The sequence below is a fragment of the Rhagoletis pomonella genome, unplaced genomic scaffold, assembly GCF_013731165.1.
Source record: "Rhagoletis pomonella isolate Grant_MI unplaced genomic scaffold, Rhpom_1.0 Rhpom_scaffold_00005, whole genome shotgun sequence".
NCBI classification, from domain to species: Eukaryota; Metazoa; Arthropoda; class Insecta; order Diptera; family Tephritidae; genus Rhagoletis; species Rhagoletis pomonella.
Window position 1 is genome coordinate 34,943,283 of NW_023458559.1, and position 22,573 is coordinate 34,965,855.

General features: G+C 34.1%; 1 protein-coding gene across 2 annotated transcripts in view; it reads right to left on the reverse strand.

Annotated features, from left to right (window-relative positions):
• LOC118738848 overlaps window positions 1–22,031 on the reverse strand; it is a 40,329-nt gene extending 18,298 nt beyond the window's left edge. The window contains exons 1-2 of one of the 2 annotated variants that reach the window (XM_036469857.1): window positions 21,919–22,031; window positions 20,965–21,656 (exon numbers count right to left, since the gene is read on the reverse strand). In XM_036469857.1, the coding sequence (XP_036325750.1) occupies window positions 20,965–21,154 (190 nt within the window). In that variant the 5' untranslated portion in view covers window positions 21,155–21,656; window positions 21,919–22,031. Of the gene's footprint in view, window positions 1–20,964; window positions 21,657–21,918 lie in introns of those variants that run through there. The other variant, XM_036469858.1, reaches the window with a different exon arrangement.
• Window positions 22,032–22,573: the final 542 nt, after the last annotated feature.

Consider the following 22,573-nt stretch of genomic DNA (forward strand, 5'->3'; position numbering starts at 1 on the left):
ATACCCAAACAAAAGTTATAATATTGTGTGTACTTTATTCTATTAAACTATCGAAGTCAAATAAAACAGGGCATGAATAAATCGTTTTGTACTTGGTACAAGTCTGGGCATTTTCGAACTAGTTTGGTTGCAGTCAGGAAATTCTAGTTGTAAACTAGTATTTTTCCAGACTAGTTTGGGGTTTCACTGCAGGCAAGTTACAACGGCACAATACAAAAAGTGTCGTTATTTCACACAAAAAGTATCACGAACCTATGCAGAGTTTTTGACTGATGCCAATATCCACTATAACTGTTCAGTAGTAAGGTTTTCTTACTTAGGTTTTTTGACAAATGGCAGAACTGCACCCCTACCGGATTCGTAAAAACTAAGCTTATGTCGATTTGCTACATAAAAAAATTAAATTTTGAGTTGTGCCATTATTGCATATGACCATCGATATGTACATGAATGTGACATTTGTTTTTGTTATTATACATAAAACAAGTCCATTTGTTTATCTCTGCATGTTCAACCGTATTTTATTACAATACTGAACGTAATAGAGGTGTCTCAGGCCACGTTTAAACCGGTATATGCATTGGTTTTTAACTGTTTTTAGTATTTTTTGTAATAATGTGCGCGCAGACTTTTAGCTGTTGACCCGAATCGACATACATGTGACTGCATACGGCGGTCGAAATTGCATTTAATCTTAAAGCTTGTTACATAACTACTTTTGAAGCTAAAATCGTAGATGTAAAAATATTTCTATAGGCCTAAAGTTGAGTTGTTAAGAGCCATTTAGTTTATATTAGATAAAAATGTATAGACTTACTTACCGATTTGTCCAACAATCTTAACTACTATCTATTATTTAGTATATAGGCAATTTTCCCCATTCTTTAAACACTTATGTATGTATAGTAGTGCATTAAAAACACAAACAATTGGCATTTGAACTTGACCCTAATGCACTGATAAATATTTTTGTATGTACATATACCGATGAGACTATAAAAACACATATCCGACTACCAAATCTAGCAGTTACCCAGTGGGAAAATGGGGGATGCATTACCCATATTGAGCCTGCTTGCACAATTTTGAATACTTTTTTACTTAAGCGCCCCTTTTAAGGTTTCACCAGATATGAAGACTTGAGGTGGCTTTAAGTGAAACACCACCGTCATTATTATCTGGGGTGCATTGCTCATAACTTCTAATTTCTTTAGATACATACTCATTTCACAAACATTATGTAAAGATACTAACTAAATGGTATATCTACGGTGACCATCCGTCCTGTTTTTTGCAGGACCGTACAGTCTGTCCTACGTAGTTTTTAAAAACGTAGGGTTAGACCTTTTACTATATATTATATATATACCTTTTCGAAGTGTCCTGCCTTTGTCCGGCATGTTATTCGATACCTATAACAATTACCGGCGGAAGCCAGGTACTGATCGAAATATAAACAATATTGCTAAGTACATGAGGGTGAGCCTAATTTTGAAACTTCAACCAGTCAGTGCGTTCTAAATTTTGTGCGCCCACGTGCAATGTATGACGAGGAAATTAAGATCAGCATCAGAAATCTCTGGAACACTGTTCTACAAAATTTGTGGTAATCCCGTGAGACAAAAAATGTTTTCCAAGCTAATTTCGTTGGCTGAACACGAAAATAATACCGAATTTTATTCGAGATTTATCCGAAAAACTTGTTTTTTGTTCCTTTTCGGAGCTAATCGTCAATATCTCATGAAAGATCATCACATCAACTTTGGTAGCTTGTAACACTAATAATTTTCATTGAAATCGCATCAAGTATATATTTTTGTAAAGCGCACATTTACGCCGCTTCATGAGATATTGACGAATAGCTGTGAAAATTACCAGCAAACACGTTTTCGAAAAAAATCTTGAAACCGCTTCTTTCAAAAAAATTGGTATTTTTTCCTGTTGAACGATCGAGAAAATTCTATCTTACTGAGATTCATTTTTTGTCTAAACTAGTGTAATTATAATATACTTTATGGTTGGCTTCCCATTACATCGGCTTTTAGGTGTTTTAGCAAAACTAACATGAAACTTGGCGGGGGTGTTAAATGTATATATTTTTACATTATTTATCTCTCTTTTTACCTTATTGGTAATAGTTTTTAACTAATTTGTTGTTAAATTCTTTGCAGTTTCACTAGCAAAGTTTCATACAAAAAGGATACTCATCACTTATATTTTCATAGATATACGATCTCTGGCAATATTCACGTGTCTTTACAAGCTTTTATTTAACTTCATCTGTATGTATGTAAGTACGTTTGTTTGAATCAATTTTTGACTAACTTCCATAACTTGACACTTCACAGTTGGCTCGGAATCAGATAAGTGCCGCAGGAGTCACGATACCAATATTTATGGTCCGATTTCGTTCATATTTAGAAAGCTTGTTTTAAAAACATTTTTTTACTATTAACTTATTGCATACATAACAGCCAATTTCGCGAAGCAGTTTAAGTGAAAAATTATTTTCATTTTTTGAATTTTATATGGAAATTGACAGAAAATTAAAAATAATTTTTCTTTGCCATTGTTGGTGAAACCGGCTGTAAATTTATCTTATTTTATTAACCGACTTCAAAAAAGGGGGGACGTTATCAATTCGTCGGAATCTAATTTTTTTATGTAGGTTACCGCATAAGTTTGGACCACGTTTACCGATTTTTATAATAATTTTTTTCATTAGAAAAGCGGTACCTCAAGGATTGTCCCATACTAATTTGCTTTAGATCCGACGATTGCATCATGATGAAATTAACGGTACTCGTAAATTTTAACATGAGAATTGCATTCGGTTGTGTTTTTTGCTTAAAAATTACTTGTATATTAACAATATAAAACGCGTTTAATAATTTCACATTTTTTTTTTAACAAAGTAAACACGCAAACAAATCAAAATGGCTGCAATGAGGATGTTCAACAATCTACTTTTGTTTCGTAATCATCTCGATAAGATTATGAAATAAACGAGTATTTTATTAAAAATTTTCTACTGCAGCAATTTTTTTTATGCAAAACAATATTTTAATACAAATTGAAAATATGAAACAAAAAATCGCGCGATTTTTTAAAAATTTTCGCCTGCGGCTCTTTTTTATGTAAAATAGTATATTAATATAAATTGAAAATTTTAAATAAAAAAACGCAATTTTTTATTATTTTGACATCTGGCAGCACCAACATCAAATTCATTTAATTACTATAAGCCTTTATAGGGGTTTCTAATTAGTGAACTGAAATTGGTATTACTGTGTCGATGTTGGCGTCCTGCAACTTCAGCTAATTCAACTCATTTAATCGCCCCACTTTGACTAGTAAAAATTAATAGTATGAAATCGAGGTGGGACTGACTTTAGGCTTGCGCATACATATGTACGTGTGTACATATGTAGGTTCATTGTAATATATTCACTAGCAGACTGGGTTGTTCACATTTATACTAGTTGTGTACCAGAAATAACTTAAAGTGTGTTCAAGTTTTTCTATATAGCAACAACGCTTATTTATATTCATAAAATAGAACAAACACTGGAAGGTATTAAAAGGGCAAAATACATATTTTTCAATATAGAAAAGCATAACAAAATAAACAAATAGAATTTTATAGTACAATGCAAATAACAAATGTTAATATCTGCTTGGCTGACGACTGCAGGAAAAACGCATGACTTATAAATTAAGTAATGTGCTGATGAAGAGCATTGAGTATACAATAAGTGTTTGCTTATAAAATATGCGGCCGCTGTGGTGTAGTGGTTAGCAGTGCGCGCTACCATTCCGAAACGCCTGGGTTCAAGCCCGGTTCAACGCAACATTAAAAAAATAAAAGAACCAAAAAGGTTTTTCCTAATAGCGGTCGCCTCTCGGCAGGCAAGGCGCAGGCCACAAACCGGAGGTGCTGCCAGATAAGAAATTTGTGTGGAGAGGACGCAGCGATCTTTGCCATGGACGTTGCGTAAAAGCAGAAGCCTTAACCCTCTAGTAGGCCAATTTTTTTATGAGTTGAAAAATTCAGGAATGGGTGATTTTAGCACGAGAAATCCAAAAATGATGTCCATTTCGTTCTGTGACAGTAACTTTTTCCTACAGGGGAGAAAAACCAAGACCGTCTGGAGACGGGCTCGCCGATATACTTTGACGTATTTTCAGCTTTCTCTTACACAATGTTGACCTACGAACCGGCAATCCCGTCTGCAGACGGTCAAAAATGCAAACTGGGTTTTATATGTCGGCAAGCTGGTCTGTAGACGGTCTGTGTTCGAAAGCAATTTTCTCCATTTCGAATGGTGACATAATTATAAAACTTATATCAAAATACGGTGCTTTTAACTTCGAAATTCACCGAATTTTTTTATATCAAAAAATTGTTCAAAAGAAAAAATTTCTTTAATTACGAAGTTACTAAATAGCAACAAATAATTAATTTTAACCGTGTCTTTCACAATCTGTAATTTAACTGCCGGTTAAAATAAGACGGATTGACATAACGGATTCAATTCGCCGTAAGGGTACGATTTTTGTCTAAAGATCGTGTCTTACGAATATAGAAAAAATTTATTATAGGTGCACTAAAAAGGTGTTTAGTTAACGACCGTCTGGAGGTGGTTCAGCCTACTAGAGGGTTAACTGAAAAATACATTCATTCAAAGATGATATTTACGATAACCGCTTAGTAAAAAAAAAAAAACAATATTAAAGATGCGTTCGTTTAATTTTAATAAAAAAAAAAACGAGAGGCTCCGTGATTTCAGTTTGATTTAAATATATATTCACGCGAACAGCGTGTTTTACGTGAGTACCTGTCGATGACGGCGCTCAAAAGCACAGCGAATCAATGCATTGATCAGCGTCCCGAAATGCATTCATTCCTTCGGTACCAATTGGCAGTGTGGGGCGGACACACTCAACGCCTTGATAGCGTTCGAAGCCACTCTAAAGCCTCTGCCGTACTGGTGGCCGTTGACTAGGGTCCTCGGGATTGTCATGCCCGTAATTCCACAAATGCGGAATTCCCCTGCGTATTTCAGTTTCAATCTACACTGCCGTTTGTTATGATACCTTGAACTTAAGAACCATAAAAAATGTAGGGCTCAAAAAAACTTTGTATTACAGTTATAGTCAGTGATATTTTTTTTATAACACAAAATAAATTACTTTTGCCGGCACTTTGATAAATGGCCAGGTTATTTTCGATCTCCGCTTAAAATGTTTGCAAATACCTCCTTACACTATTCCTCACACTATTATTCTGTTTTTAAAGCGGCTTTATCAATACGATTTACCGGCAATAATTTAATTTTCAAGTTTTTTACGTCAGCCGTCAGTTCTTGCATAAATAAAGCATGTTTAATTTGCAATACACAAAATTGAAATGTTAATATTAGAATTTTATTTTTGGCGAGTGATTGTATGTACCTACACTAGGGCGGTCTAAAAATACACAAGAAAATCAACTTTTTGGAATTTTCTTGGTGCCAAGTATTATAGAAAATGCAAAATAAGTAGAACTGTGTTTTTTTATTTTAAAAACAGTTAATACTTAACCGTGCGGCGCCGGTGCTTTGAAGTTCGCCGAGTACATACTTATAATGGCACAAAATAAATTTTTCCGTAAGACTGCTATAGAATCGTAAGAAACATTTTGATGAGGAGTCAGATGAAAGGGATTGGCCTCTAGAAAAGCACTAATGTTTTTTTTGTATAGGATTGCCATCTATTAATAAAACTACCATATTCAATCATAAGAAGCGTAGGTATCAGTTCTGCACCGTCACTGTCAAACGAAAAGACTCTACATGTGCAATAATATATTATTTTTTCTGAGTAGGGTTTCCACCTATTAAAAAGTAAAAAAAAAAATTCGCCGTTCGTTGTGTTACAAAATGAGATACCAAATGAAAGGGCCTGGCCTTCGCATGTACAAAAGCTTTCATTTTTTGAATGGGGTTTCCACCTATTTGAAAATTACTATCTTCTATTCATAGTATTAAGGAAACTGGAGATATTTTGACCACGCTAATCTCAAAAACTGCTGAACGGATTTATACGAGACTTTTGAAGTATAATCTGTATCGATAGGAATATTATCTTTAGTACTTTAAATTCCTGTGGGGTTGCCAGCTGTCTAAAAAAAAATATTAGATCCGCACGGTTCGTTGGATTACAAGAAATGAGGTGTTCAATAAGGTATTACTTTTCGAGTAGGGTTGCCAGTTTTTTAAAATTGTAAGATATTCACCGTTTGTTGGACTAAAATCTGAGGTACCAAGTGGGAGGATTTGGTCTCTGCATGTGCAATAAGTTTTTATTTTTTGTTTGAGTAGGGTTGCCACCTATTTAAAAATTACGTATGTATAATACGCGAAGGCGCTTTTTATTAATGACATTAGATTTGCACCTTCCGAATTGCAGTAAGGTTTTATTTTTCGAAGAGGGATGCAACCTATGTATCTCCAAAAATCTCAATATTTTCATTCCAACGATTAAATTTTAAAACATTTTTATGCGAACCTTTTAAACTTAAACTCTTATATTATCCGAAGTGATTTTTTGGACAACTAATTTTATTTATAAAAAAAACTCTTTCCAGCTTACGTAAATCTTAATGTTTTTCCAAAATATTTTGGCGGAAGCTTTAAAATAAAATATATTTTATATTTGCGATAGAAAATAAGTACCGTTTTTTGTTTGCATGGAGAGTGAGGCACCCTAATGTGCATGGGCACGTAAATGACAAAAATAAATCAAATAATTTTTAATGAACGGAAAATGTCGAGTAAGCAGCGAACTTACATACATACATATGTACATACATATATGTATAAATAAGTGCATTCATAAGTTTGTTCACTTTGTGCGAACGAGTGTGTATTTTTCAATTTCATTAATGCAATGTTTATGTAGCTGCTGTTTTTTTCGTTTTCCATTTTTTTGTTTATTCATAATTTTTTTTATAATTTTTTCCTACATCGCTATGGCAATCACTTTTCTTACTGCTGACCTTTACTGAAGTTCGTCGTTAATGAAATCACAAAACAATTTAATGCTTAGGTGAATAATGAACTTATTGTATTTTGAAGGTATTTGTTTTTATGTATGTATTTGCAAAGCATTGCATCGTTTTCAGTTTTACTTGCAATGTTGTTAACAAAATATGTAGTTGTTGAGTAAACAAAACTTGACGAGTGGGCAATTACAAAATTGATTTCCTTTGAAATTTTACACTTTTCATATTTTCTGTATTTTTTCCTTTTCTGTAGAGATTTTCGGTGAATGGCATATTTTTTTTATCATATTTCAGTTAAATACATAAATATGTATGTACTTACATTAGGGTAGTCCAAGTAAAGTAAAGTCGTAAAGTAAACAAACAAAATACTACGTTTCTTTTATTTTCAAATCAAAAAATATTTAGAGGTGGCTCAGGATGCCAAAAATTGCCCATATATTTTATATGCGAAAAAAAACTGTTTCATGGAAGTGGTGTAGAATTCATGAAAATCAATATTTTTCGATCGAAAAACTCTGCTTCTCTTCAGGAGACTTCCAGTAATATTGTCCAATTGTTTTTTATTTATTTAACCATTTTTAATAGTAACTATTTTTAATTGGTCCCCAAAAACCCCAAAAATGCAATGAGGTAGCATAAAAAATTCTAAATATTTTTTGGTATCGAAATGAAAAAAAACAGGCATATACAGTTTTTTTTTACATTTAACCATCCTAGCGGGTGAGAGCTTTAAAATTCGGACTTTACTTTTTTCGCATGCATTTTTGGACCACCCTAATGCGCATATGTGTATATGTACATGCCTATGCATATTTTTGCACACATTGGCAACTAAAACGAAAGTATCGCGCTGGCAAAACCTCTCAGCTCCTTGCTTCATTAAATTACAGACCTTAACCCATTAACGCCAAGTAACACTGGCAGCGTGTAGGTATCGCATGCAAATATCGATTTTAGTGTTTGAATATCAAATTAATTTATTCGATTGCAAATGTATGTATATGCTTCCTTTGTTTTCTATCTTTTTTTAATTTTTTTACTGTTGTCGCCGCTTTTATATTAGTTTTGTAACCATAACCGTCAATTTAGCTGTCATGTAGGTATGTAAGTATGTACATTAGGGTAACCCAAAAAGAGTAAAGTCGGAATTGTAATGCTCTCACCCCCTAGAATTGTTCTATATCGAAAAACCGTCAATTTAGCTCTGTCATGTAGGTATGTAAGTATGTACATTAGGGTGGCCCAAAAAGAGTAAAGTCGGAATTGTAATGCCCTCACCCCCTACGATTATTCTATATCGAAAAAAGTATACCCCTAGTTTTTTATTTGGAAATCCAAAAATATTTAGAGGTCGCTCAAAGCGCAAAAAGCGCTCAAAGTGCTCAAAGTTCTCCATGTACTTTTATATGGGAAAAATAAATTTTTTCGTAGAAATGGTATAGAATTCTTGAAAGTCAATATATTTCGATCAGAAAGCTTTGCTTCTCTTCTGTTTATTTAACCATTTTTTAATACTAACGATTTTTTGTTGGTCGCCCCATTGCATTTTTAGGGGTTTTTGTGGGTTTTTGGCGGACCTAAAATAAATAGTTGGAATGAAAAAATGGTTAAATAAAAAATTGGGTATTATTATTGGGAATCTCCTGCCGATAAACAGAGTTTTCTGGTTTAAAAATGTTGATTTTTAACTATTTTATATCATTTTTATGAAAAGTTGTTTTTTCCCCATATAAAATACATGGAAAACTTTGGGCGCTTTGAGCGACCTCTAAATATTTTTTGATTTCAAAAAAAAAAAGGTTATATTTTTTCGGTATAGAACAGTCCTAGGGGTGAGAGCATAAAAATTCCGACTTTACTTTTTCCACATGCATTTTTGGACCACCCTAGTGTGCATACATATGTTCATATTTGTTTTACGCTTATATCAGTGGCGCACAATCATGGTTATTAAAGTTGTATTGATTACCGCATTTTGTATTGCTTTGTGGTCGCGGGCATGCGTTGTTGCGCAGACTCGTTTTTGTCGGCTTGTGTGCGCGCATGCGCAAACAATTTTTTCATTAGTTCAATTTTGTACTCTTTTTTTTTGGCGCCCATATTCGCATAATCTTATCGGTTGCAGCTTCGCTTTGAAGCCCACACATACTGCTACATACCTATGTTTGTATACATATGTATATGTATTTGTGCGGATATGCACTTAGACAACTGGATATTTCCATGCGCATGTGTGCGAACGCAAACCTTACACACTGTATTTCGACAACATTTGTATATCTGCCCGTCACTCAGTTGGAGTGCATTTTTCAGTCTACTGATGTATAATTAAGAAATTTTAATGCGTTTTTTTTTTTAATTTTTAACCAATTTTAAGAGACGTTGTTGCCCAAGCGTTATTAAAAACTCGTTTAATTTAAGACACTTAAAATTATAATTTCGTAAGATTAAATCAAATCACTGATACATATAATAGTATTTAAACTAGTTCAATAGTTACCGCTAAGTATTGCAACTAAAAATTACAAAGTTTAGTGCAAAAACCTCATAACTCGAATATAGGGTAAAACAATGTTAGGTTGGCTACTGGAATAGATATTTACCGCCCTTAACCTTACCACACAGTGGATCAGCCATTCAGCACACTACAGTAGTCTTAAAATCTACCTTTCATGTAATGGTAATATACGAATATACTATGAAACTGTGGGCTAAACATAGCAAAACTGCATTTTTAGTTTTTCTCTATTTTTAAAAGGACTTTGAAATTCGAGAAATATATCAAGTATGTGGGCTACGTAGAACAAACTTTTTTCCTATGCCACCTCCAGTATCACCTGACTTTCCTATAATATGTCCTTCCTTCATAGATCTCATACGGCCATGCCACGAACGAACCAGGACAGCACTGCCACGGGGTAACTCGCCTAACCCTAACTCGCGGGGACCACGCACACACGAGCGGATTAAGGCGACTTTTCTACCAAAAGGAAGCAAGGTCGCTCCTGTGAAACTGAATGTTTCAAACCTATTTCGCTTCTGCTAAAAACTCTAAAGAGACCCACTGATGAATGTGTTCGGCGGAGTATAAAAAAAAATTACAATCTCTCCTCTCTGATGGGCAACTCGACGGAGACCGCGTTCCTTGAAATCTTATAGACGATTGAAAAATGTAAGTATTGACCATAAAGGAGTGCACGCTAAAAGTTTTCCTCAATATCGAGGGAGCGTTCAGTAATATCTACCCCGAATCCGTTGTTAACTCCCTTCTTAGGGTGAGGTGCAGCACCCTACTCTAAAGTCTGATCGCTAACACCCTACTACTAAATCTAAAGGATGCTGCTTGTCGTAGCAACGGGCAAATGCATTCAGTCTTGTAAATATCTGGTCCAAAGAATATGGACTCACCTCAATCCTATTAATACAGAGATTGTACTCTTCGCCAGGATATATAAAATTCCTCTATTCAAATTGACCACCTTAAACGCGATTGAGCTTAATCTCTCAACCAAGATCAAATAGCTTGGAGTTATTATAGGCAGGAAACTTGACTAGAAGCAAACATCGACGGCCGCTCCAGGAAGGTCAATATCGCTCTTAGGTCTTTAAGATGGCTATAGTAAAAAAATGGTAAATAAAGCCTTGTATGCTACACTGGATGTAGAGCGGGAGCTCCCTTGACTGCTTGTAGACTGGACTTCACTTGAAAATATGGGTCTCGGCTCAACTCAGAGGAAAATTAACCCTTTTGCTACTGCGAGCTCAATCTGGCCAAGGGTGGACCGGGGATGGTCTAGGCATCTCCTTAGGCTGGCAGAGCCGTATCTCCCGATTCTGGTAGATGTGCTGACTGGCCGCTGTTCTATCGGGATTCACGTACTGAGATTAAATATCTTGACGCACCGCAGGTGGAATAATCTCAAAATTGCGCAGCCTTTTCTAGATTGGGGCTTAGGTACATGGGTTAGTACTTTTTGACTAGCCCAGAAGAGATCTCCGGTACTAGCATCTGCTGCCTGCGAAACTTCGTTCTCGGCACGCTGAGTTTCTAACATTAATGAGGCAGATACCGTTCGAAGTCGTATCAAAAGCGACAACCATCTTAACCTAAAACTGGATGTACACAGTTGTGATAAAACTAATCCTCTTCTGCGGGGTCACCGTATGCTGTCCGGCGTTAAACAAGGATTTTTCCAGAATCAAGGTGGAACGGATTTAGAGGACTACACCCGCCAAATGTGTGGCAGTAATATTAACTCGTCCACTGTTGGATCTCTCTAGCAAATTTCTGGCCGGCTCTAATGCAGCCAGGTTAAATGCGATGCAGATTTTGCATAGACCTCAGATACGGACTCACAAAGGTCAAAGAAACGCTGCCGAATAATTTACAACATTAAGATTATACCACTATTCTACTCTGTTTTGTCAACAAATTCTCTATAGTAATCCCAAAGAGGAAGGAATGGAAAGTTGCCACTGACCTAAACCCAGGGTTGTAAGCTAAACGGGGCTGTGGAAACCACCTGCCCTACTACCAGGCAAATTTGGTCAAAATATTGTGTAAAGCTATCCATAGCTCTCAAAATTTTTTTGCTATTAAAAACGCACTCAGTGGCTCAAGTTTTAAGGTAAGAAAAGAAACAAATGGCTTCCGCCAATCACAACGGTCTTTTTCAGTCTACGCACACTTCCGCGCTCCTGTACGGTGGCAGCCACTCTAACCTATCCTCACCTAGCCTAACCTTAACTTTTGTTTGCAAATTAACTTTTTAGTATCAGTTTTTCCACGAAATTTTTGCTAAAACTTTAATATGCCAAAGCCGTAAAGCACACTCCAAAATTAGCTATGCAAAATCATGGCAGACAATTTCTTTTCATGCAATAATCAGCGAACGATAATGCGCCCAATAGCGCGGATCAGTGATAGCGGCTAAGGTGCTTGCAATGCCGAGAGGCCGGCAAGTCAAAGCGTTTTTATGCATCATTGCTTAATTTTTCCGATAACAATTTCATTTATGCAGGCTTGTTTTGCTTGGATAGTATTGTTTTTTTTTTTCAAAATACATACATATCTATTTCAGTTCAACGATTTTATGACCCCAAAACTTTCACTTGTACAAGCGCTTTAAATAAGTGGAAAACTCTAAGAAAAAACAGTGTTGAAAAAAATTATGCAGAAGCACAAAGGTGCACACTTAGACGAACATAAAAGCATGCACTAAAAATTACAGCAGCGCATCTGCAGCTACAAACTGTAATACCGCCATTCAAGTAGTTTCACAAAATTTTTCGAATAATGAGCAACCCAAACCAGCGACTTTTGCAACAGATGCCCTCAGCTACTGCATACATATGTTCCTACTATGTATGCCTGCGTTTAGTTGTATGCCTTTGTATAACTGGGAGTAAACATTTGTCGTGAGTTGTTGTGAATATGTACGCGCACTTGTTGAAATGTGTGAATAAATTTAAGTTTATTTCTGTTGTGCTGCTGCAGATGCCACCACCTTAATGATAACTCGCCATGACACTTCACAAGTGTCTTCTACTTCCATTTTCATAACGCTTTCCCTCGGCTGAATGCCTTGGGAAATTATATCAAGACAATTTTAAAATTGTCGCACGACGTGAGTGGTGTTAATTACTCGAACATAAAATCTTTCAGTTTTTTATTTTAATTAAAAAACAATATTCGATCGCTTATGGATCGCTCTTAGCAGTCAACATACACATATACTATACATATGAGTGTATATACTCGATATGTTAGCAAATATACAAACTAACGGTTAAACTGCATTTTTAACATCTGTTTGCTGATTTGAAATAAATAAGTTTTGTAATCATTGAAAAGAAATATAAGTAACTACATACGCACGCGTATGCGTATTAAAACACCCAGTAGGAACTTCTCTTTGTTTGATGATGATAATGTCTGCGACTTAAATATTCTCAGTCACATGCACAATTTTGAGCGGTACGCAGTCAATTGTAGTGGGAACAAGTTAAAAAAAGCGCATTTTGTTTCATAGTTAAAAAATGTTTGTTATTTAAATTAGCTGCTCGAAATGACCTCAATTTACAAATTACAAAAGATTCCATTCTTCGATGTAAAGAGAGGTTGACGCATTCTTGAAATGCGTCAATCTTTTGACTATATCAACGGGCTGGTAATAAACTAAACTTTTTCAGTGACCCCATAAGAAAAAATCGAGAGAGTTCAAGTCAGGCCAAATGAAGCCATCGATTTCGGAAACAATCTGGCCAATTCAATACATCCCGGGCTATAAGAGAAAACTGAGCTGGCGGATGATCATGCATAAAGCACATACACTAGGCGACAAATGAAAGTGTACTCCTTATTCATATATAATATTGACAGTTACTTTCATGAAAAATTATTAGCATCAATTGTATACTATTTAAATAACATAAATCAGAGTTTAACTCTTTATATAAAGTTCACGAAAACTCAACAAAAATTTAACTTTTTATTCAGAATTTCTAGCAATTTTACGAGTATGCATCTTTTAGCCCATTGAGCCTTGACTTTTGAGAATTTGTTTTTTTTTTCGAGGCTAATTTTAGGTTTTTTTTTATATAACAAGGGCTAACGGTCTCCCGGATTTTATTTCATAAGAAATTCACGCTTATATGGAAAAAGTGCAAAAATTCGTCACCAAAAAAAAAAAATACCCAGAAATCAACGTGATTTTTTAGCAGTTTTAAACGTGCACTGCATTAAACTAAAATTGAATGGGCTTCAAAACTGCATACTCAAAAGTTTTGAATAAAAAGTTGAAAATGTTGATGACATTTTTTTTTATTATTGTGAATTTTATATAAAGTGTGAAACTTTGATTTATATTTTTTAATGTTTAATTAATGTAAAAAAATTTTCATGAAAATAATTGTGAATATTATATAAGAACAATATCTTGTTACCCGTGTTATATTTTGTTACCCGCTTAACAAAATTTATTTACAGGTAACAAAATTTTTGTTACCATAGCAAAAATAGGCTCGTGAGTGTCAGATCATAGTTGAGCTGCATAATTTTCTACTGGGTGACTAAAGTTGAGCGGCTTTTTTTTGAAGCTACTGTTTACATGACTTTTTTATCTTAATTGAATATTGCGTGTTTTACAGGTGCGCATCAACGTGAATTGACGTTTGTTTTATGTTAAAGTTGATTTTCTGGTTTCGTAGTATTAAAATTAATACTTGGGCATTTTATTTCTATTATTATCACATCACTCAACCGTTAAGTTTCGATTTCATTGTTTCATAGTTACCGTTGCGTATGCGTTTTGCTTTTTTTTATGTTTTGCACCATTGATTGTCACAACGTTCAGTTTACGCACCAGCGATTTTTTAAACAGCTCCGACTCGTATTCACTAACTGGGATTCTTGTTTGTTTAGAGGCTTTAGCAAGGGAAATCGTCTTTGATTTCAACGAGAAACTGTTTTTTCTCTCGAACAAGTGAAATATACTCATCTCTTGCATTTAAGGGAGCAAATATAATTAATATAATTTATTAATATATGTATATATATATATTTTTTTTCTTTTTGTTTATGCTGTTTTCATGGCCAGTTACACACGATGCCTAATGAGATCGCGCACATCTTGCGTGATCCATCGCAATGAAACTTTTGCATTAAGTCTATCACTTTATTTAAAAACAAGTGGATGCAATAGCAAGCAAAAAAAAATCTTACAAAATAGTTGCAGCAATTGCCTCTAGGCATAATTTATTTAGTAATATTATTGATTACTCAAACACTTCGCAGGTACTGATAATGGAGCTTGTCGGAACACGGTTTGACATGTTCACTCGTCGCTTTCAGACAACCTCACTTTCTGCTCTTCGGTAATACCTGTGCAGAAATGTTAGGTCAGGCAAGGTATTTACCTCACTAAGCTTTAGCAGTGAGTGAAAGGTAAGGGCTATTAAAAGCTAATACATAAGAATTTTGTGCTCACATTTTTCCTTAGCGTTTAGCCGAGTTCCTCCTTAAATGTTTATTATTCACGGAACGGACTTTTTATTGTCATAGATAGACAAGTTACTTAATCTACAAGCTGTTATTTAGAGTGATTCAAGTGCGAAGCAGTTATTTAACAACAACTATTAGTGATGCGTTAATTTAATTCTTCTTTTTTAGACAATTGTTACTACAGGCGATGGCAAACTTAGTCATGAAGCGATACTCAGTTGAACAACGCGTAATAGCGATCCAAACGTCTTATGAAAGTGGCCGTTCTGCACGAAGTGCATTTAATTGCGTGACTTTTCCGGTCAACATAACCGGCCATCTGAGCCAACAATCAGCCGTTTAGTGCAGAAATTCGAAGAAACTGGGTCAGCGCGACAACACATCACGTACAGTACGTTCGGCTGAAAATATTGCTGCTGTGGAACAAAGTGTGGATGGCCGCCGAGATCTTACAATTGAAAACCACTGAACTTCTTTCTCTGGTGCTGCATGAAAATTACTATCTATGCCAATAAGCCAGAGACTATTCGAGAGCTGAAGAACGAAATTAAGCGAGTTATAAATGATGTATGCAGGACTGTTCTGCAAATCGTATGGTTTGTAATCGGTGCGATTTGCCAAATATTATTCAATATGTGTAATGAAAAAAAATAAATATTTTAAATGGAAAATGCCAAAAATATATCATATACGTCACATCCATCGATTTCGAATCGTACGATTTGTAGAACATGCCTGATAGTCCGAACCATGGCAAAAAGTCATGGAAAATTTCGATATGCGCATCCTGTATTGACAGGTTAGTCGTGGTGGGCATTTAACGGATATTGTGTTTCATTTATAGATGCCATAAATACAAAAAAAAAACATAGTTAAATAATTTTCTCATAAAACGTTGTTACGTTTTATTTATAAAAGAAAATCTGCGATCTTATTGGACCATCCTGTACCTAAATAAATGATTGTGATTTTGCCCAAGAAACAACCAAACTGACTAACCATGCCCAGCAAAAGCGCATATCTACAGGGATATAGCTTTTACAAGGATCTCATTTTTTTTTTGTTCAACATTTTTGGAAATATAAGGCTATTAATTTTTCGAAGATCTGGCCTTTGATCCTTTATAGCACCTGTAATATAAGCTAGTACAAAAAAGTTATATACCTTTTAAATAAGAGCAAAAAGCGGACCACGTCTGTACTTTTTACTTTTTTAGTTGTTTACATACAATAATTAAAAATAGTTTTTTACCAAAGGTCCAATTTCGAACTTCGAAGGGCAATATCTTGATTTCGGAGGCTTACTTCGAAAACGGAGAAATTACCTTTTTAATTATGACTCAAAAAGTTGGTTTCGTCCACTACCCAGCCAAGTGCTGTATGCACAGTGCAATAATATGTAAAACTTTTATATCTACATATTTAACTAAAATAAAGAAAAATGTTTTTTCTTCAAAAAGGCGCCCGTTCGATCTGATTGATTTTGGATTCAAACAGTTTGTAATTTCATCGTCTAACATGATCATTTACGTTTGATTCAGGCACACCGTGGGATGATGAATCATGTTACTTACTACTGTTGTTATATAGCTTTAGTTCTTTAGTACTGTGTATTCTCTTTTTTTCATATTAATTTCTTTGAATATTGTATTCGCTTACGTTAAAAATAAAATCACGTAATATGGTGTATTTTAAGGTCAGATCTGCATAAAAATTCCATGGAAAGTTAGCATTTTAAATTCCGAAACGTGCCACATTGAGACGCAAAAAAAATAAGAAGCAATAAAGTAAACCACATTTAACCGTAAATGACGAATTGTGGGCTGTCTCCGTTTTGTTATTACCAATGTGTGTGGAAAAAAAATTGCTACAAATTTTGGCCAGCTTTATGACTTTTCTATTGCATGTACATTAGGGTGACTCACCAAAACATTTGCGATTTTTTCAGCGAGCTTATAAACTTTTTTTTATGTTAGGATATCCGCCAAAATATTTCGGAAAATATAAAGATTTACCTGCGCTAGACTAAATTTGAAAATAATTAAAAAATTTAATTCCATTGATACAGTTTTTTTTTTTAATTTGTATGCACATCTTTTAAGCTAAAACTTTTTTATAATTTGAGGAAATTTCTGGAAATAAAATATTTTTAAAAACTGTGCATATAAATCTTAATCAGCCTTATCATGAGTTTAATTTTCGCCCGAAATGGTTCAGTTTTCACTTTCGGTTATTCACTACGGGCGGATGAAAAAAATTCGCGCAATTTTGCTTTCGGGCGAAACTCACGACAACATAAATTTAAAAATAATTCCGATGGAAAACCGTACCGATTTTTTGTTTTGTTTTATGGAGAGTGATGCACCTTAATGTGCATATGTATGTATGTATTTACTCTTATTTGATTTTTGATATTTAATGTTTGTACAGATTTTTATTTTATTTTTGATTTTTATTTCTTTTTATTTATTTTGTATTTTGTTTCCTTTTTGCATTTAAGACCTTGCCTTTTGCATACTTTTTTTGTCAATTATAGCGTGGGTGCAAATCTTATTTTGTTTTTTTCTGCTCATTACTTATATATTTTGCGTTTATAATTGCCGTCGCGTAGGAAATTGCCGCCGCTGCCGCCGGCTTACGGTGAAGGTCAACTCTCATGCGATTTGACATTGAAATGGGGAATATGGCACAGCAGTAATAATTTACATTTAAAAATAAAACAAAAATGGGATATATATTTTTTGACTAGTTTGTTTATTGTAAGCATACGACAACAAAGTACGTGAATTTTGTGATTTTTCAACACTGATTATATGATAGCGCATAAAATAGGTGCGTGTTTCCTTTTGCAGATCTATTTTGTGATGATTCAAAACTTTTTTTATGCACTAAAGGCCACCGATTTGAAGATATGTACCTTTTTATTTATATTTTCTAAATATTTTTCGAAGCAAATAAACACGTAAACTTAACTTATTTCTGTATTATTTTTGTGTTTTTTTTAACCCTGTCATTGTTTACAAATAAGCTAAATAGTGCAAATGTATGCAGATTCAAAGCAAATGCAGCAACATTTTCCGCCATACATTTGCACATCATGTTCTACAAAATTCCGAAATTGCATTTTTAATGACACATTTCAACAACGACAACAACAGCTTGATCAACAGGAACCAACTAGTAAATATTCATCTTAAATTGCGTCACTAGGTAGCCGTGACTGCCTTCGAGCAAATCCATGTCAAGAAGCCTATTTTAATGCATCGCCAAGTTTACGTTAGATTTGCGTGAGCGCATAATTTTACATTCGCATATGCGCAGAAGGATACATCCATATGAATAAGTAAAACACTTAGGGCCGTTTGCACCATGTCTAGTTAATTCTAACTCCCAGTTAAACATCTTTATCGACGTTATCGACACCCATCATATAACATGTGATCGATAAAGCAGTTAACGTGCTTAACTGAAGGATGTACCTCCAGTTAGCGTTAACTAGACATGGTGCAAACGGCCCTTAATGGCATTCTAGTAAAAAGTATTCTAGACAAAAACTCAAAAAGTGCTGCACCAATTTCTTGTTTCGGACACCTATTGCACCAATTTCCAAGGTTTGTTAAAGGCTAAAAATTAACCGATATATAAAGGGGGCGTGGCACCTCTCATACAAACCCAATTTTTCATAACGCATATGTCTGGAGGTGTTCATGGTAGCAATCCTTTGCTCATGCGGAAAAATAGGACTATTAGAAAAGGGGGCGTGGCGCCTTCCTAACATAATGAAACTTTTACCCATGTATTTCATACACTCAGCGAAGCGGGTGAGGGCAAGCTAGCTAATATAATCTATGTGTGTATATTATAGATATTAAAGAAAAATTAATATGGGGGTCCTTATTAGAGCAACAGAAACCAAATCAGAAATTTTAAGAATTTTTAGAATTTTCGTCTGTCTGTATATTTGTATGCGCATCACTCAAACAGTAATGCATAGAATTGAATGCAGTTTTCTCCGATGTATTGATATAGGGTGTTACTTGAAATATAGAAAAATATATAAAGTTGCCACATGTTTGAAAATTTCAGTTTAAGTAAATTGATAAGATAAAGTAAAAACATATTACAATATGGCCGTCAAGAGAAAGAGGTTTAAGAAGCATTACAGCCGAAAATATTTTTTTGGAGGGTTGGCACCTATTTAAAGAATTCTATTCAAAAAAGTTGATAAAATAAATCAAATACTACAATATGTGTGTAAAATTAAAGACGATTAAGAAAATTCACTGTCGAAAATATTTTTGAGGCGGGTTGCCACCCATTTCAAAAATTTAATTAATTTTATTTTGTGTACGGCCAAAAATCAATACGATATTCTAGCAACGTTACACTTGCACTTTGTTATTTGTACTAAAATTGAATGGACTATACAACTGCATAATTACAATGTCTCTAAATTGAATGTTGCATATTAGCATGAACATAAATTTATTGAATTTTCCTGTGTCTTGCACAAAGTTAAGAGATTTGATTTTTATGTTTTTGGAGTAGTTTGGATTATATTTTTATAAAAATATATCGAAAATAAGTTGAAATAAAGAAAACTTTTCATATGATGCGAAGAATTTACTGTGCCAATACTTTTGTTCGTCACTATACATATACATACATGTTTTTTATGTCCTTTTCGATTTTCATAAATCGCTCAGAAAATATATTCACGTAGCGTGTTACAATTTTTAGGATCCAAAATAAAACTAATATATCCGGCGTTATTATATTGTGAATTTTTTATTTTTTTTTTTTTCAGAAAAAAATCATTGCTTCCATGATTAAAGAATATTTTCTAGGGACTCTATCGATTATGTCTTTACAATAAAAATTATAATTTAATATTTACAATTAGATTTCTGTTTTTTTGGTCAAATTTTAATAGTTATATTATGATTTTTAGTTTTTAGATCAAGAATAATCGTTATTTTTGGATATTTATTTATTCCTAAATTTTTTAATCGTTAAACCGTTATTTTGAAACTTAATTTTTTAGCCTATAAAAGATTTTAATCAGTCATAAAAATTCTGTCTCCATAATGGTCCAAAGACTACAAATGATTGAAAAAAATAAATATTCAAAACAATTATAATTATTATTTTTAATCGAAAAATAATCACAAAATAACGATTAAATTTGACCGAAAACTAAATATCACAAAATAACGATAATGATAGTTAACGATTATTTTCGGTCCAAGTTATTTTCTAAATTTATTTTTTTTATCAAAAATAAATTCCTTGAGCTATTTTTCACCTCTCAGAAATAAAATTCATTTTTTAGTTTTATTTTTTTTTTACAGATCGAAAAACTCAAAATGTCACACCGCTTTTCTAATAAGTAGTTGATCAAAAAATGACACTTCACAAAATAAATATTTTTTCAGGGTGAAAAAATAACACTCGAAAATTAGTTTTATTTTTGGTTATAAAAATATAATCCAATAAATAATTTTTACTTCTAAATAATACAATAATATCAGAAATTTATTACTATTAGTGATCGGATATTTTAAAATCGTTTAAATAATTAGGGGGTTCACAAGGATTGTTGGGCATCGATATTTCAGGTCCTAAAATTGTTCTGTGTAAAACAGCGATTAAAAAGGTTTTAAAGGATTTCTAACTACACCGACATTTTTTTGGACTGATGAAAAATATAAAAATTTAAAAAGTCATTGCTCACTAATTCTCATATTCCAGCAAAAAATTTATTTCCTCCTAATTTTGTAAGCATTTTCACAGTTTTTATAATTTTTCTTTTTGCAACCTAAACAAATGCATTTCATTTAACTAAATCAATTACTATAACGGTAATTAAATTTGCAACAAACACAACACACCCGACTCAACTCAACTCGACTCACCTTCGCCAATATCAATATCCGCATCGCTTTGCTGGAATTTGCCCGGACCGGTGGTGGCGGCCGCTGCTGCAGCTGCTTGATTTGTATCCGATTTAACGCCTCTTACACTGCCATAACCGTAAAAATCGCCAAATAGCATCAAGGCCAATGCTGTGAAGATCATGATACGAAAACGCCAAGCGACATCCATATTTTGTGATGTGGTTGGAGAGTGGTGCCGCTGGTAAGGTGGAGCGTGTAGTCGTTTGCGGAAAGATGAATAGCGAGACGACTGAATGTACCACTATTTATTAGTTATGGTCGTAACCAAGCGGGATGAGACAACAGCAAAGACAATAAAAATCGTTGTAATGCAATTAAGATTTCTTCACACCACACTGTCAATGAATTGTGTTTGCGAATTACTGTTGTAAAGAAATATAATTTTTAATATTTTCTTTTTGCGTAAATTTGTGCTTGAAAACTTTTGCCAAAGCAATTCTGGGTTAATTTGGTTTTTTATTTAAATTTTTGCACCGCCTGAATGGTTTTGAATGTGCAACGCTATCACTCACGTGTGGGCTAATGAATTCGATGAACCACTAAGATATGCACTTGGTTTTAGCAGCGACACACACGATTGTATGGAAAAATGGAAATGCGAATGTACCTTTCTTTGTTATACAATTTTTATTTCTCAGGCACGTTGCGCGCTAAAAAGGAAAGTTATATTTATTATATTTAAAATTTTATTTATCTATCATGCAGCTCAAGCAGCTTTCGAAGGCGCACAATTTTTTACTGCTATTTTTTATTATTAAACAAACTTGCGAATTTTTTTACAGTTACCGTGATGGAATTTGAACCTTTTACAAAGATTTTTTTTTTTTACTTAATTAAAAAAAAATATCCGTTAGCGTGTTATAAATTTTGCTTTCGTGTCTTTACAGAAATTTTTACTTGTAATTTTTGTACCTCAAGTTACGTCTTTTAAATTTTCCAAAAATTTTCACGTGCAATCTTTTTCTTAAAACACCTCAACGTCCGCCATGCGCGCCGTTAATTTTCAAACTAAACTTAAAACCAAGCAAAGCGCCATATTAAAAGCCACTTCACTAAGCTGGTTGCTTGCTGGCTGGCAGTGTTTTTCGGCGGCTCGACACACCACGCTTCGCGGTAAACAATGACACCGAAAAAAACACGCTAGCCAGACACCGACCAAAAACGAGTTACAGTGCTGAGCAAAAATATTAAAAACAAACGTCTAAGCGTGGTGAGCGCGCTAAGTCCAGCTTGGCGCTCGCAGGTGGACGTCAGTTGATCGATCGCCATGAAAACAGCTGATTTGTTCAAAGCGCTCGCTCATTCAACTAAATTTGAAGTTTATTAGCTTATTCGCTTTATTCTCAGCTGGTCTCTCCTGCTCGGCGACACTCTTTTTCTCTCTCTACTTACCTGTAGCTTAAACTCACTCCCAGTTCACGATTGTATTACCTGCCTTCTCGCCGGCCCATTTACGGCCAGTTTATTATATCATCGCTTCAACTTCTGCTACTTGCTCGTTTATGTTGTCATTCCACTGTTGAGTATTTTATTTTCCTACTCGCGCCATACAAAGTACAACAAACAA